General features: G+C 41.4%; 1 protein-coding gene across 5 annotated transcripts in view; it reads right to left on the bottom strand.

The window, feature by feature from the left end:
- LOC105466168 (AT-rich interaction domain 5B) overlaps window positions 1–12612 on the bottom strand; it is a 192639-nt gene extending 180027 nt beyond the window's left edge. Inside the window, exons 1-2 of one of the 5 annotated variants that reach the window (XM_011715152.2) lie at window positions 12303–12612; window positions 11618–11872 (exon numbers count right to left, since the gene is read on the bottom strand). In XM_011715152.2, coding sequence (XP_011713454.2) covers window positions 11618–11872; window positions 12303–12323 — 276 coding nt within the window. In that variant the 5' untranslated portion in view covers window positions 12324–12612. Of the gene's footprint in view, window positions 1–10408; window positions 10538–10573; window positions 10682–11617; window positions 11873–12302 lie in introns of those variants that run through there. The other 4 variants (XM_011715151.2, XM_071069609.1, XM_011715153.3 and 1 more) reach the window with 4 other exon arrangements.
- Window positions 12613–12860: the final 248 nt, after the last annotated feature.

Below are 12860 nucleotides of genomic sequence, written 5' to 3'. Positions count from 1 at the left end.
TCACTGCTCACTACTATATCCCCAGAACGGAAAACTGATATATAGTAGGCACATAGTAGATACACACTTCTAAATGATGAAACCATCCATGAGTATCAGATGTTGGCAGAAGTACCAGTTCCATTTATTACCAACATTGCCACCTTTTAGCGAAGCTTTTCTTCAGCCAATATAAATAGCATCCCATTAGAGGGCCCTCCCGGCTTCAGGAAAAATTATGGAAATGAAGGCGATGTCTGGTCTGGGATCCTGAGTATCAATCCTGACTTCTGTGTAATCACTAAATCTCTGTTAAGTATCCTGCCATTCCAGGACCGGGCGCAGTGGTTCACACCTATAATCTCAGCACTTTGGGAGGCTGAGGCTGACAGATCACCTGAGGTCGGGAGTTCAAGACCAGCCTCACCAACATGGAGAAACCCCATCTCTATTAGAAGTACAAAATTAGCCAGGCATGGGTGGTGCATGCCCGTAATCCCAGCTACTCGGGAGGCTGAGGTAGGAGAACCGCTTGAACCCGGGAGGCGGAGGTTGCGGTGAGCTGAGATTGCACCAATGCACTCCAGCCTGGGTGAAAAGAGTGAAACTCCATCCAAAAACAAACAAACAAACAAACAAAACAAAGTATCCTGCCATTCCAGTAAAGTGCATATTCTCCATGAGTTGTTTTATAAAAGTGATATCCCCCATGGCACCATGCACTGGCATAAGACAGGGCACTGGAATGGCCTACCAAGAACACAGCCATGGAAAGCACTTGCCTACTTTCCTCAGGGCATGACCTCAAGAGAGCAGCCCCTTCCCCAAAACAGCAGACCAGACTGTGGTACCTGAGAACACTGAATCCTAGTTCCACTTCTGTCACTCGCTAGCTCTGAGGACATGTCCAAGATTTTTCTGGGCTTCAGGTTCTGCATCTATTAAATAAAGAGGGCTGGATTTGTTCTCCTCAACCTCTTTTAACCTGTTATCCTGTGAATCTACCAAAATGTCCATAGCAAATTAGACATGAGCGTTTCTCCTAAATAACCATGGCGAATCTTCTTGACCATCGTTATCAACAATACCAAGGGACTTTAAGCTAGCCATGCCTAAAACCAAACATGTTGGCAGATAGCAGAGCCAGAGGGACCAGTTTTACCAATGGATACACCAAAGTTGCAGCCAGGAAAAGGTCTCTGAGAACATTATCAATGACCTTTCCTGCATCTGACCTTCACTGGTCTGCCCTTTGCCTTGTATCACCAGCGTCTTTTCCACAATGCAAATTTCCAACCAGAACACTGCCAAAGTTGCATAGTCACAGAATAAAAACAAGTAAACCTGAGCCTATCACATTCAGGAAAGTCTGAGGACAAGGGAATGGGTGAGTACATTTTTATTCTCTGATACTGTATCTAGCTAATTTGCCTTCTTTCTGGTGATACTCTGAGCTGAGCTCAAACTAGATAATGGCAAGCAAAAATTGAACCAAACGGAAAACAGTATTCTGTCAAAACGTTTCCATCTCATCTTCCATTAGAGAGCTTAGGGCAAGCCTAGTGACAAGCAACTCGAGGGTAACTTGACTTGTTATCCCTGTAGCATGTGAGCCTTCCCTTGGAAGGGTTAAAAAAACCATATGTATATATATGTGTAATGTATACAGAGATAACAGGACAAGTTATCTGTGTGTGTGTGTGTGTGTATATAAACATGCATATATATACATACATAATTATATATATGCATATATACATATTTTTTCTCCAGCTTTATTGAAGTATAACTGACTAACAAAAATAGTATACATTAAAGTATACAATATGATGGTTGTATATATTTAAGGTATACAATGTGATGATTTGATATACAGATATATCATGAGGATGACCACAGTCAAGTTGTTAACATTCATCACCTCACATAGTTATCCTTTTTTGATGTGGTAACAACACTTAAGATCTACTCTGTTACCAATTTTCAAGTATACAATACAGTATTATTAACTATAGTCACTATACTATACATTAGATCTCTAGATACAAGATGAACACATATATATACGATATCTCATAACTAACAGTTTGTACCTTTTGACCAATACCCTATATATACACATTAATATTCCTGCCTTAAGAAGAATACACAGTATTAGTGAGTTTAAATTATTTGCACTTAGTTCTTTGTCTCCAGTTATACTGTGTTCCTTTGTGCTTGTGAAACAACACATGCTTTAATTAGCAAATATCTGTAAATAATTTACTTGCTTTTCAAATACAATAGAACAATGGAGTCAATTTTCACATACATTTACCAAGCAAGTATCCTGGGTCATAATCCAGACTCTCTCATTTTTCAATAACTCTATCAAGCCGTCGAACTCCGGCTGCCCTCCTTGGTGGAGGGTTGGGGTAGTGGGTTAGAAGCCCAAGCTTCAGTAGCAACATCACATTTTGTAAGAACCCAGAAGGCAAGCACAGATAGTTGTCCAGCTCATGCTAAAACAAACTCTTACACTCTCTAACCCTAGAACCTTCCTTAAGGAGCATGGAAGTGAGCCAAGGGCAAAGGGCGTTGGAATAATGATGGCAAGACAAAGGCACCCTTCTGCCCCCTGCCCCCCAAGCCCTGAGAGCATGAGCCAAAAAACGTAAGGCACAATGTATAGCCTATGAATCACAGAACTTCATCTAGGCTCTGCAGGGTTAAAACTGGGTGCCGCGCATGCAGTGCAAAGAAAGATGTTAAATCAAATGAGAATGACTGCTCCAGGACTGGAGGCACTATTATTTTGAATAAGATTGAAAAGGCCAGAAAAAGCAATTCAAAAACATTTCAATTATGTATTTCCCAGAACTACATCTTTGAGCAACTAATGCAAATGTTACCACCACAATAAAACTTCTTCCCACATATAAAACAGGTTGAACAGCATATACTTTATATATCATATGCATATTTTTGACTATTAATAAAAAATTCAAAATCTATGTAAGCTTTACTCTCCTAAGCAATACAGTAATTATGATTAAGGGACAAGCAGCACAAAAAGAGCCAATTTATCTTACTCGTGCTCAGGAATACTATTGTGTAACTAAGCAACTAAAGACAAAATATGGTCTAATTAATTCACTCCTATGCTTATTTAAAAGACACAATTAGAACATTTTTATTTTCCAGCTTGCACAGTAGCTCAACATGCTTGAGGGTATAGAAAGCAAAGCCCATTATTCTCAAAGACAAGAGTTTAATGTTTAGTGCCACTGATCAGGCTTGGAACTCAACTATGGGGTGGAAGGGGTGTTTCATAGGCCGGGTGTGCTTGGAGTCATGAGAAAAGAAAGGTGGGGGAAAAGATGTTTATGGGGTCTCTAGATTGACTAGCAACATTTGGCCTCTGCCGCCTGGGGGTTCTTACTGGGGCACAGGAATGGAGATGTGACTGTGAACTTGATGGTCATATGCCAAGGACACACGCCACTGTGTGTCTATTTATACAGCCACAAAGATCCTACAGAAAATTCGCGTAATTAAACCACCCATCCTAGTCTGCGTGATAAATGTCAAATATCCATCTTTAACGCTGCTAACAGTGCATCTGATTTTAAAAGCAGAATTAATTTACCCAAGTGTGTGCGAGAGATTGATGCTATTAGCATGATTCTAAAGCACCCTTTCAATAATCATCATCATCTGCGTGTTTGAAATGTGTTGTCGATACTGATGCTCACAGTCCAGGGCACGAGGGATGTACGCTGGAGGGCTAAGGCCAAGGTTCTCATCTCCAGCAAGTCAGTGAGGAACACAGTGTGGCCAGAAAAATCCATTCTTGGATTTGTGCGAGTGTAGATTCTTCAAGAAATAAGGGAATCCATGACCACATCTCTGAGAGGCAAATGAATCCTTAAGCCAACAATCGATAAATTTGTTTTAAATTTCCTTAAAAGCCAAGGCAACGGGTAGTCACTCGCTACAATATTATTCTGAGTAGAAGATGGCAAATATCCAACTACACTGGCTATAAAAAATGACAAGTGAACGCATTTGATTCAAGCAATTATATTCTGGATATTGGTTAAAACTAGACTTTGATAAATGAGCTTGAGTCATATATCACTAGATGCCACTATGAACAATGGCATGCTTTATTAATAATTAATAATGAAGTATTTACATGTATGGACTCCTGTATTTCATAAAAATAACACTGCCTTAGTATGTGCCTGACAGTCTAATTGTCAAGAGAGGTTTTAATTGCTTACAATTTTGAGGCACTATCAAACACGTGGCCTAGTTAAGACCATCAGCCTGCAGAATATGCTGGCTCGTATGAACTGCCAACCAACACCAGGTGAGGAGTGAATCTTCTTCCCTGAAGTCTAGTCTTTTCATAGGTTGCCACCACAAAGCCGTGACTTTTTATGGGTTGACTGCTGAGACTGGAAAATTACCCAACGAAACAGAGATGCTGTCTCCAGCCTAATCATTCAAATATTTGCTTATTTCTTTGGTGGGTGCCCCTATGAAAAAACCACTTCCCACAGTTTCACATTCTACAGTGCGAAATGACTACAGACTTTGGAAGAGAAAGAAGAAGTGTGAGATGGGGTCCTCGATCTGGCCCACATGTGGATGACTGGTCACTGGTCATCTGCCAGAAAGAAACTGGATAAAGCTTTAAAAAGGTAGCCTGTGTGCAAGAAGGCATTTTAATTATGTGGTTCAGTCACTCAAAAAATACTCACTGAATAGCACTAAATATTGCAGAGCACCCATAGGTGAGTAAGGCACAACTGCCTGCTCCTGAGAACAGCACTATGGTGGGGGGAGCATGGGGTCAGGCAACAAGGTAAAGGAAAAGAACACAGATAACTATAAAGTGCACAAGAGGTTACAACCAACCGCTGGACTATACGCTCCCTGGGAGCAGTGATTTTTGTCTGTCTTGTTCATGTTGTATCCCCAGGGCCTAGAATAGGATCTGGCACATAACAGGTGCTCTACAAATATGTGTCCAGGGAGTGATAATTCAAAGATGAAGACAGTATTTTCTAATTTCCAGAAAGATTAAGAAATGCTACAAACAAATAATGATCTCAGTTCATCTCAACTCAAACTAAGGAACCCAGATGGAAAGAGTCTGATGGCTTTTCTGTGATTACTGTCTGTCTATAAAGGCAGTCTGGCAACTCCTTGAGAGCAGAGGCCATTCTCTTTTTTTTTTTTTTTTTTTTTTTGAGACGGAGTCTTGCTCTGTCACCCAGGCTGGAGTGCGATGGCACGATCTCGGCTCACTGCAAGCTCCGCCTCGCCGGTTCACTCCATTCTCCTGCCTCAGCCTCCTGAGTAGCTGGGACTACAGGCGCCCGCCACCACAGCTGGCTAATTTTTTTTTTGTATTTTTAGTAGAGACGGGGTTTCATCGTGTTAGCCAGGATTGTCTCATCTCCTGACCTCGTGATCCGCCCGCCTTGGCCTCCCAAAGTGCTGGGATTACAGGCGTGAGCCACCGCACCCTGCCGAAACCATTCTTCTTAATCTCTTGTATCCAAGTGCCAGCACACAGTAGGTCTTCAGTCAACATCTGAGAAATTTAATGAATTCTTTTCCCAAAAAACATGATGGTTGGGAGCCTTCCTTTGGATGCCTATTACATGTATTATAAGCACAATTTACTGACGTGTTGTGTGTCATACTGCTTTTACATTTTTAGACATGTTGATCTCATCTCCTTATCAAGATTGATAAATTTATTCAGAAAACGGGTCACATCACAAACCATTTTGCATCCATCTCTTCACCTACCAGAGTACTGAGCACATAGAACTTCAGGAGTAGTTTTTTATTAACTCAAGATAGACAATACTAATATTGGCTAAAGTTTCGATCTTAACCATACAAAATATAACTTAATATTATTTCACTCATTCTCAAATTTTAATGTCCTAGAATCAATGGTGAAATTGGATTGGATACGTAAACGTTAATGATATAATATTAATGTACAATTTCTTATAGTACTTAAATTTCTTATATTTCTGATATTACTGGTTCCTGGCCAAAACTCAAGTAAGAAAGAAAAACAGGTACACATCATCTACCTTCTGGCAGATCAACTGCATAGGCCAGGGGTCAGCAAAGTTTTTCTGTAGAAACCCAGATAGCAAATATTTCCACTTTAGCAGCGATCTGGTAACTGTCAAAAGAACTCAACTCTGCTGTTGGAGCCTGAGAGCAGCCTTAAACAAATTAGCATGGCCACATTCCAATAAAACTTTATTCACAAAAACAGACAGTGGGCCAGATTTGGCCTTCAGGCCTTATTTGGGTGACCCTTGTCACAGTCCAGTAATTTCTCTCCATGCAATTCTTTACATCTTATCTTTGCTCTAAAAGACCTGCTTGGTAGAAAGTAAAGATAATTCCTTTTCTTAGCTTAAGATGATTACTAAAAATAAGTAATAACTATTATAAGTGCAACCATTATTCATTGAACTCTCATGTATAGGTACTATGCTAGATTCCAGACCCTTTTCATTATTATCTCTGATTCCCAGCACAGTTGAGATCATTAAATCTATTTTACAGAGGAAGAAACTGAGGCTTAAAAAAGTTAAAGCAATTGTCAAAGGCCAGTGTGGTCATTTAAGAGGTCTCAGAAATCTCTAAAAAATTACCTTATGGTTATAGACCAAGACTGAGGAGCTATCCAAAAAGAAGAGCACGACCAATCCAGCACCTTCTAGATTCCAGAATGTGTCTGCCTAACTCCAGATATGATCAAATCAGGTAATCTTTTGGAAAAAAAAAAAAAAAAAAAAAAAAAAAAACCTGCTGATCCAGTTGACAGCTTACTTCTGCAGTAAAATGTAAATCCTTAAGACAGTTTTTATTTTGGCGACACAGCTAAAGCCAACATAGAGATGAAAGACAGCCTGGTTTGGTAGGACTTGGAAGCCCATGTGTCCTAGCAAACTAACCTAGGTGCCATTCTCTCACACAGAAAACCTTTCTTCAGTAAGCTCCATGGTAGTGGTTTCAAACCTCAGTGAGTATAACGCTAATATTAATGATAATAACAACAGTCAACCATTACTGAAATATCTACTATGTGTCAACTTTGTGTATATGCATTTTACATATATTAACTTATTTAATCCTTAAAATAATCCTAGGAAATAAGGACTGTATTTCCACTTTACAGATGAGAAAACGGAGGCACAGAGAGTTTAGAACTTGCTCGAGATCACACAGCTAGACTGAGACTGTTTAAATATTTAAAATTCAGACTCCTGGACCCAACTCTAGATATTCTATTTAAGTAGATTTCAATAGGGGCCCCAGAACATGGATTGTTAGCATTTTTTAATTCAGCAGTGAGGCTGGTGATAACCAAATCACTTTTAGAAATCCTGAATGCATGCTAGAATCTGTAACATCCAGGTATGTCTGATCTTGACTCCTGGACATCATTAGCTTAGCCATCCACATGCACAGTTGAGGTGACCAGCAAACCTTCTCGTAAAATCCCAGCGATGGCTGGTCAGGCTGAAATCCACGCTTGCATATCCACCCATTTTAAGAGGGTATACTGCCAGTAGATTAAGCACTTGGCAATTGGAAAATGAATGTAATCAGAAGTTATCCAGTAACAGAACCAATTACCCGCCTACTTTGCCATTTTCCTCCTCTGAAGAGCTACTGGCTGAATGTGGCAATTGTAAGTAATTACTAAAGACACTTAACTCCTTGCACATGGCCCTGCTATTCATTTTCATGGTAATTTAAGATGGTATCATTTTTAGGTCCAAGAACCTCCACATAGACACAAAAGTTATTTTTTTATTGTTTATAAAGTTAAGAATATCTAGAACAAAGGTCACTATAATCATAATTCTTTTCTATTTATTTAAGCACTTTACAGTATATAAAGCTCTTTTGCCTATAAATCCTCTTCATCTTCACCAACAATCTATAGTCATCCCTACTTTGTTCCCATTTTGCAGCTGAAGAAACTGAGGCTCCAAGTACTTAACAGTTGTTCAAGATTAAGCAAATAGCAAGCTGCAGAATCAAAATGTGACTTTCTTGAATGCTTTTCCTCAACACCAGTTGCCAACACTGGAAATATTATATATGAAGGCATTGGTGTATATAAGCACATAAATCATCACCATTATCATTAAAATGAATAGTAAATTGTTAATGATCATTAATAACTATTAAAATATAACTGCTATCATTATATACCACTGATTAGAATTAGCTTAACTTTATAGGATAGGGATAGTTTTGCTACCTAGACATCTGGTGACCTTTGGCAAACCTGATTAACTAGTTACAATTCTAAAATGTCTGAGGGACTGTCCACATTAGTACACACTTCTAGAATATAATATGATGCGTTCAAGCTCTGCTTTCAAGGGTAGGTTTCACTGGGGAGAAAAGATAACCCTGAATTTCAAGAAAGCCTGGGTTCTAGCCTGGGGACCTTTGACGAACCACATAACCTTTCCAAGTCTATGTCCTCATCTGTAAAATGGGTGTACAAAGTCCTGCCTTATCAAGCCTCCCACAATCATTACAAAAATCATGAGAAAATATTCAAAAAAAAAAACAAAACCCTCTGCAAATCACAGCAAACCACACAGGGACGCTATTTCTAATCTTGCACAATGATCATTTTTCTGCTTTTAGAACTGACGTCTTTACATTTCAAGAAATCATAAAAAGGCAGAATGATTCTCTTAAACCAAAAAAAGCATACTGAGTCCTGGCTGTCCTTTCGAAATGGATGCTGATGTCAGCTCAATCAAGAAATTATTAACCTCCATTTGGTTACTTAAAATAAACTGTACTGGCTGATTAAATGTGCTGAACATTTTCTCCAAGTAACAGTGCATATCACCAAGAAACCTTTCTCTTTCAGTTACATATTGCAAATGGCAACTGCATCATTCAAAACTATTTAAAATCAATAATAAAAATCATTTAAATGTATATAAACAAGTTAATGGAGTAAGTGAAAACAAAGCAAATTTCTTAATGAGAGGGCCCTGTTGCCCCCTCTAGGTGCCAGCAGTAAATGCTGGTTTCTGTAAGGCTCTCCTCCAGAGGAGACTGCTGCTGCTAGTCTGCTAATGAATGACTAACTTAGGCCAGGGGGGAAATGACATCACCAGGGTGGAAAACCGATCTGCATTGGGAAACTTTCTACCTGCTTTACATTTGTCATAATTATTTTGCACAATGCAGCCTGCATTTGCATAATTTTGAGGCGTGTCATTATCTCAATTGAAAATTGTTTTAATATGGCTGAATAATTCACAATGACATCAGCCAAAGTCCTAATGAAATATACAAGTATAATCATACAGCTAATTACCAGCCGTGTTAGCATTAAAAAACAAATCATGCATAATATTAGGCGATGTATATGCAGCTGAGGATTATAAATAGAGCCATCTCCCTCTGCAAACCCCCAGAGTTTACTTTTAAATGGCAAGATTAATTTTCTCAGGTATGGCTCATATAGCAGTGACGAAATGCAGAGATCATTACAATGGTTCCCTTTCAATTCCCCATAATGAACAATTAAAAAGAAATCATGTATTTAAAAATATATCTATTCACTGTCAACACTTCCAGCAACATTTGGCAAACACAGCCTTTATTCTTAAATCAGAATTCACCATTTAATTACACCAACAAAAATTAAAACTGGACCAAGTGGGGTCAACTCAGGGTCTTTAAAAAATATCCCAATTTCAATCCCTCCCCCCAAAAAAAGAGTGACCACAAAATATCCCATAAAACACTGAATAATTTCCTCCTGGACTTAGTCAGAAGTCTATTAGGCACAAGTTCTTTTCTGGATATTTAATCCTTCCCTTTTCCAGATCACAGGCCATGTTGAAGTAATAAATTTGAAAAGCAAATAATAAGAAATCAGGAGGGGGAGGGGGAGGAAGACAGCTGCGCAGGAAAGTTGGGTCGGAGGAGGGGGCCGAGCCAGACCTTGGGAGGGGTAAAGAGCTCAACCTGTTGGTAGGTTGCAGGATTTTTCACAGTATTTCCAAACAACACCTTTTTAAAATTGCAGGCGGACGTCGGGAAATATGAACATTTAAAAACCAAAGCTGGCCAGGGAGGTTGGAGGGGGGAGGTGAGCGGGGAGGTGGGAGGGGCTTATTTCCGAAAAGGCAGATTCGAGGGCGAACGTTTCGACGAACTCCAGTAATTAACCGGCAAAGACCACTGACGAGTAATTCGATCCTGGGGAGAGGGAGTGAACTGGCAATGCCAAAAGTACTATCAACTCCACCAGACCAAGGAATTCTGGAAGGACTGGCAGCTCCGAGCCCCGGGATGAGTTAAACGGGAAACCATTCATTTAACAAAAAGATCCTTAGATCCTTACACCTACCTCGAAAGCTCGAGAGCCTGGCACAGCACTAGCTGCTCTCAAAAGTCTGTTTGATTACCCTGCTCTCGCTTTGGCAACACAAAGCCTCGCCAGGCGGCCGTGCGCCCTCCCTCCCCGCTGCGCCGTGGGCACAGACTCCCCAAAATAGTTCCCCCCGGTAGGTACCACGGCGCTGAGGTCGGTCAGCTGACGAGGGGAGCCCGCAGAACTGCGGTCACACATGAAATGACAGAGCCGAAGGGAGGCGGCCGCCCCGGCGCCCAGTGACAGCGGGCTCACCTCCGGCGTCCTCCCAGGAGCGCGGCGAGCGCCCCCGCGGCCGCCCAGAAACGTGCCGGGGAGGCTCTGTCCCTCCCCGCCCTCCCCGGGAGCGCCGTCTGGGCACGGAGAACGCTGGACCCGCAGGGCCAGTGGGCGAGCACACACCTCTCTGCCCTCCCCTCCCCCGCCCCTGTCCCACACACCCCCAAAGATCGCGCAGGAAGACGTCCACTATGCGTGGAGTAATTGCAAACTAGAACATCAAATGGCTTGTCCGGGGGGAGGGGGAGTGGGCGAGAGATAGTTGTTAATGCTTAACGTGTTTGTGCCTGTTACACCACCGCTTTGAAATCCGCCCGGGCAGATCTGCAAGTTATTTGAATGTATTATTCCAGTACCTGTCATTTATCACTTTATTCAACACGTCTTTGCCAACTCAATAGCTTTTGATCTCATTCTGCCTCCATTTCGTAATTTCCGCCCTCTTAAACATATCAAATACTTACTTAAAAAAAAGAGAGAGAACAATATCGAAACCCACCGAAAGAAATCCACCCAGACACGACGAAGCCAGACACGAAGGTAAATTTTCAAAAGGCAAAAAATATAAAAAGGATGTGATGTTCAAGAGGCAATAGCAGGAGAGCAAATGAACACACACACACACACGCGCGCACACACACACACATCCTTGAACAAAACCCTTCTCGAACAAGTTATTTGATCTTGACTAAAATCAGCAGTTGGATCCTCTTTGTAAAGCTGACAGCCAAACTCTGACAATGGCAAAATACTCGAGCCCCAGCTAGTGGCGCTACCCCTTTAAAAAAGGAGTCGATCCTGCTCGCCTGCAGAAGTGAATACAGTATTTTCAAGCTTGCCCTGTAATAAGCATTACTAGGGGGAAAAATAATAAAGAAAGAAGAGAGGGACAGACAGGTTTACCACCTCGCCATGGTCGCTATTTCTGCCCTGGGGAGTGTCTTCTGGGAGGAAATAAAGTTTAGAGCTGGATAAAAGTTGCCGGCTGGTCCTCTCTTCCCACAACAGCTGGAGCTCCGCTATGCAAATCGGATCCTTTGGCGTACATCTTACAAAGAAAAAGTCGCCAAGGGACAAAATTCTTGGTTTGCCTTCAAGGTGGAATTGAAAAGCCTTGTAGAAAATGTAAGGTCCGTGCAAGCCACACGGTGAGCCGACCCACTGCAGGGGGGGAAAAAAACACCAAATAAATAATGTAGCCATCAGAGCACAAACATCTATTCCCAGACACATTTACACACACATCCACTCTCTTAATACAGACGACCCAACAGATATAACGCTGGGTGGAAAAATAATAGCGCCCACAAATTTTTTGCCTCCCTAAAAAAAAAAAAAAAAAAAAAAAACTCAGGGCCCCCCACCGCCACTTCTCCCACCTCCCCATCTGAGGCGGTAAAATTACATTATGTATGTATGATCAGTGCAGGGATTTTTTTAAACAATAAAAATGATTTTGGGGGATGCAGAGGGTAAAAGTTTGGTGAAAAGTTTGTGGGGGGTGTGGGTGGGTGCAGAGGTGTGGGTGAGCTAGGGGGTTGGGGGGTGCCGGGGGGTGCCGGGATCGGAGGAGCGGAGGAGAGCGAAATACCTGGAGTGAGTTGGGCTCCATCTCGACGTTCTGAATTGATTGAACTCAACATTCTCTCCAAACTTGTTGGCTTGAATGGATTGCATCAGGTCCTGGCAGGGAAACGCATTCTCTGCCTTCAGCCGGCGTAATGTCTCAATATAAAACTGAGCTCTTGCCTCCCTTTGGGCACCGAAATGATTGAAAATATGTCCTAATATTTCTATAACGACTCAATTTTCAGCTCCTGAAAAAACTGTATGGGTTTTCTTCCAAATATGGATTGATCAAATTCATAATCGAGAGAAAGGCGCCGTACGATCTCGGCGGGAAGAGGATGGATCAAGGCGAAAAACACATAGAAAGATTTGTAAAAATAAAAAGCACCCTAAAACTGTGTGGAGATGTGATTCCTCTCTCTCTAACCGCCCCTGTCTGGGGATATCGTCTGATGAGATTTTTGGAGGAGAAGAGGGCTAGCGAGCTCCGCTGTGCATCTGACAGGACCTGCTTGTATATGTCTAATATAAAGAACATTTCCTGCAGAGATTCCGGGGCGCTGCTCCTCTTTCTAATGCT

Source organism: Macaca nemestrina, chromosome 9 (genome assembly GCF_043159975.1).
Source record: "Macaca nemestrina isolate mMacNem1 chromosome 9, mMacNem.hap1, whole genome shotgun sequence".
NCBI classification, from domain to species: domain Eukaryota; kingdom Metazoa; phylum Chordata; class Mammalia; order Primates; family Cercopithecidae; genus Macaca; species Macaca nemestrina.
Note: the sequence above shows the minus strand (reverse complement) of the source record. Positions and strands in the feature narration are given on the sequence as shown.